General features: G+C 47.4%; 1 protein-coding gene across 1 annotated transcript; it reads left to right on the forward strand.

The window, feature by feature from the left end:
* Positions 1–895: 895 nt before the first annotated feature.
* Positions 896–2,982, forward strand: LOC139071442 (uncharacterized). Its single transcript, XM_070553917.1, has 2 exons — positions 896–1,117; positions 1,565–2,982. The coding sequence occupies exon 2, from the start codon at positions 1,694–1,696 to the stop codon at positions 2,804–2,806; it is 1,113 nt and encodes a 370-aa protein (XP_070410018.1). The 5' UTR covers positions 896–1,117; positions 1,565–1,693; the 3' UTR covers positions 2,807–2,982.
* Positions 2,983–3,496: the final 514 nt, after the last annotated feature.

Below are 3,496 nucleotides of genomic sequence, written 5' to 3' on the forward strand. Positions count from 1 at the left end.
AAATTCGGTGACACCAGGATTATAGAAAATATTAGGAATAACTTCACCAAGGAGAACAAGTAAGTGTGTGTGTGTGTGTGTGTGTGTGTGTGTGTGTGTGTGTGTGTGTGTGTGTGTGTGTGTGTGTGAATAAGGATGCGTGTGCAGCAGAGAAAGAAGATACATCTTGAAAGATAAACAAAAATTTGGATAGAAAATAACAAGCCATAAAAGTTTAAGTCTGAATTCACTAATCGGGCTTAGCCGGAAAAGTCAGCCAGATGAAAATGATTCGCAGGCCTGCTTTCCGTCGCCGGGAGGGTAGCCAGTGGCCCCAACCACCTTGGGTTCCTGACTCGTGGTCTTTTTGGATTAAATGTTACTGGCTCCCTGTTCGATCAACGTTGGTCTTGAAAGGAGAGAATGTGCTAATCAATAGTGGCTTGACTTTTCGGTTCCTTCACCTCTGCGGCCTCGAAACGTGAAATTCAGATCGCTGGCCCAAATTATTCCAGAACAGAGCCGAATCATCAAACTGTTTTCCAAACCGCTTTTACTTTTAATGACTCGAGAACACGCAGACTTCTGGTTTCACGTAGGAAGTCAAAACAAAACAAACGGAGTTGCTGCTAAGTTTTACCGTAACTTTTCAGAGCTAATTACTTTAAAGCGCTGGGTTCTGCTGGGCCAGATGGAAAACAGCCCGCAGGGAATGAGCTTAAAGCGTCCTTTGTTCTTAAACTGCCGCCACAAGGTTCGGATGGGCGCTGTTACGGACCCTGAGTTCTCCAGCACTCAGCTTCTACTCCGCACCCTTATTCCCGCACCATTTTCAGGACCATGGAGAGCGCCCAGCTCCCTGGCTTCACTCTATGCAGCTGACTTACATCAGGAATCACCCAGCTGGAGCAGATAAAGATCAGCCTGCTCAGAGGCTGACAGAGAGAGAGGGAGAGAGAGAGAGAGAGAGAGGATTGAGGCTGACAGAGAGAGGACTGGAGAGAGGATTGGAGTGAAAGATTGCTTGTTTTGGAGAACTTGTGGACGGTTGCCCCTGGCTGGTTTAATTTCCACCCGCATAAGAAAACCGGTTGAGCTCCGGTTTTCTTTGCTCTTAACAGAGTTGACTGTTGCGTGGGTGAGTTGGTTCACCAGTGGACCTTTTGGTAAGGCCTCCGGGCAAGCTCCGTTGTTCCTGGTTTATTTTCAGAACCAGTGAGTTTCCGTTCCCATTGTTATTTGCTCCTTTAGTTACCTTAAGCCCTCAGCATTTGTTCCTGCAGCCTAAATTAAACTCCCATTTTCATTAAACAGGTTTTTTATCCCTTAGGGACACCTTTAGTTAATAAAAGGACTTTCTTTTGATTGTGACTTGGTGTCAGATTGTTTCTTTTCTTTTCTCACGTTCCTGTGTTAGGCCTCCCTGAACCTAGACCAGGCTGAGGTCGTAACATATTGGGGGCTCGTCCGCGATATTATTTTGTTATTAATTTATTTGTTACGTTAACGTGATTGGTGGTGTGATTTGAGTACCCGTGTTTTTGTTGCTGATTTTTGTGCTAACGTGAGCATGTTTAATTTAAAGGAGTTTCTGGCTGCCCCTTCTCGGGACCAGGTCGAAAGCTTCAAAAGGACCGAACTGGCAGAGTTGGCTGTACACCTCGGTCTCCAAGGCATCCAGAACCTGCTGAAAAAGGACTTAAAGGATTCTGTGATGGCCGCGTTGGAAAAGGAAGGTTTGTTACAACCTCCTTTCAGTGACTCTTCGGATTTGCCCCTGAAACAGGACATGGAGGATGGACAGACTGTGAAAGCTTCTACTTCCGTTCCTGTGGGTGCTGCACCCGAGCGCCCTTCTGTCCCAGATGAACAGGACGCTCTTTCGCGGCAGACGCCGCTCACAGGAGAGAGTTTATCCCCCACTTCCTCTGCTGCTAGTATGGAGAATGCACGTCTTCGTCTCAGGCTGGCCCGCATGAAATATGAGGCTGAGGAAAAGTCCCGATTGCAGCAAATCGAACTGGAGATCCGCCGCTGTGAGATCGAGGCTGAAACAAAGTTAAAACTGAAACGTATGGAGTTGGAATACCAAGCAAGAGGAGGTGCTTCTTCTACTACAGACTATGAGCACGAGAGGTCCATGGACAAACAGAGAAACGAGTGTGACATCAGCAAGTGCCTTGTTCTGGTGCCGACTTTCCGGGAGAGCGAGGTTGACAGCTACTTCGCTACATTTGAGCGTCTGGCTGCTGCTTTAGACTGGCCCCAAGAGGTGTGGTCCATTATGCTGCAGTGTAAGTTAACCGGAAAGGCTCAAGAGGTAATTGCTTCTCTTTCTTTATCTGACAGCATGGATTATAATAAAGTAAAAGCTGCTGTTCTTGTTGCTTATGAGTTGGTTCCTGAAGCCTATCGTCAGAAGTTCCGGTCACAGCATGTAAAACTCTCCACGCAAACTTATGTTGAGTTCTCTAGAGAAAAAGCTCTGATGTTTGAGAAATGGATCCTTGCCTCAAAGGTTGAAACTCTACAGGATCTTAAAGAGCTAATTCTCCTGGAGGAATTTAAGAAGTGTTTGCCAGAGAGGTTGGCATTATATTTAAATGAAAGAAAAGTCTCTTCTCTCTCCTCAGCCGCCCTACTGGCGGATGAGTTTGTGTTGACGCACCGTGTTGGTGGTGTTCATCAGGGTGAATCTGCCCGCCCGGTGTCAGTAACACCTTTTAGAAACTCCTTCTCCTCCTCGTCCTCAGAAACCTCGCTGTTATTATTGCCACCTGGTGGGGCATGTCGCGAGAGATTGTGTAATCCTCAAGCGGAGGAATGAAAAAAGAGGGTCTGCTGCGCAGCCCGTGGGTTTTGTCTCCAAGTCGGGAGAAAATAACCGTGGTTTTGGTCCTTTCATGTCAGAAGGACAAGTGTCTCTTACAGAAAGCTGTGAAAAGCTGACCCCTGTTAAGATTTTAAGAGACACTGGGGCTTCTCAGACGTTAACTTCACAGAAAGTGTTGCCATTTGATGACTTGAGCTCTACCGGCTCTTCCGTGTTGTTGGCAGGAGTAAATGCTGTGCCTGTTTCTCGCCCGCTTCACAGGATTTACTTGAGGAGTGGACTTTTTACTGGGTGGTGTGAAGTAGCAGTCTGCCCTTCCTTGCCTGTGGAAGGTGTAGCTCTTCTTTTAGGGAACGACTTGGCTGGAGGTGCGGTCATTCCTCCCCCAGTGGTGAAAGAGAACATCGCACCCGGAGAGTGTGAGGAGACTCCCGCAGGAGTGCTCCCCGCTTGTGTGTGTACCCGATCTCAAGCTAAGAGAGCGCATGAGATTTTGGATCTCTCCAGTTTGTTTGACGATTCGCAGAGTGATGTTCTTAATCCCGCTGAAACAACTTCTTCCACTCATCTGGTCACAAATGAAGTGTCGTCCAACATGTTTCCGCTAAGTCCGGCTTCTTTGGAGGCGGAACAACGGTCTGATAAATCTCTGACCGACTGCTTTGAGCATGTGGGAAAGAAAAT

This window comes from Nothobranchius furzeri, chromosome 8 (genome assembly GCF_043380555.1).
Source record: "Nothobranchius furzeri strain GRZ-AD chromosome 8, NfurGRZ-RIMD1, whole genome shotgun sequence".
Lineage (NCBI taxonomy): Eukaryota > Metazoa > Chordata > Actinopteri > Cyprinodontiformes > Nothobranchiidae > Nothobranchius > Nothobranchius furzeri.

Coding starts and splice junctions, on each gene's coding strand:
- LOC139071442 (XM_070553917.1), top strand. CDS start 1,694: ATGGCCGCGTTGGAAAAGGAAGGTTTGTTACAACCTCCTTTCAGTGAC.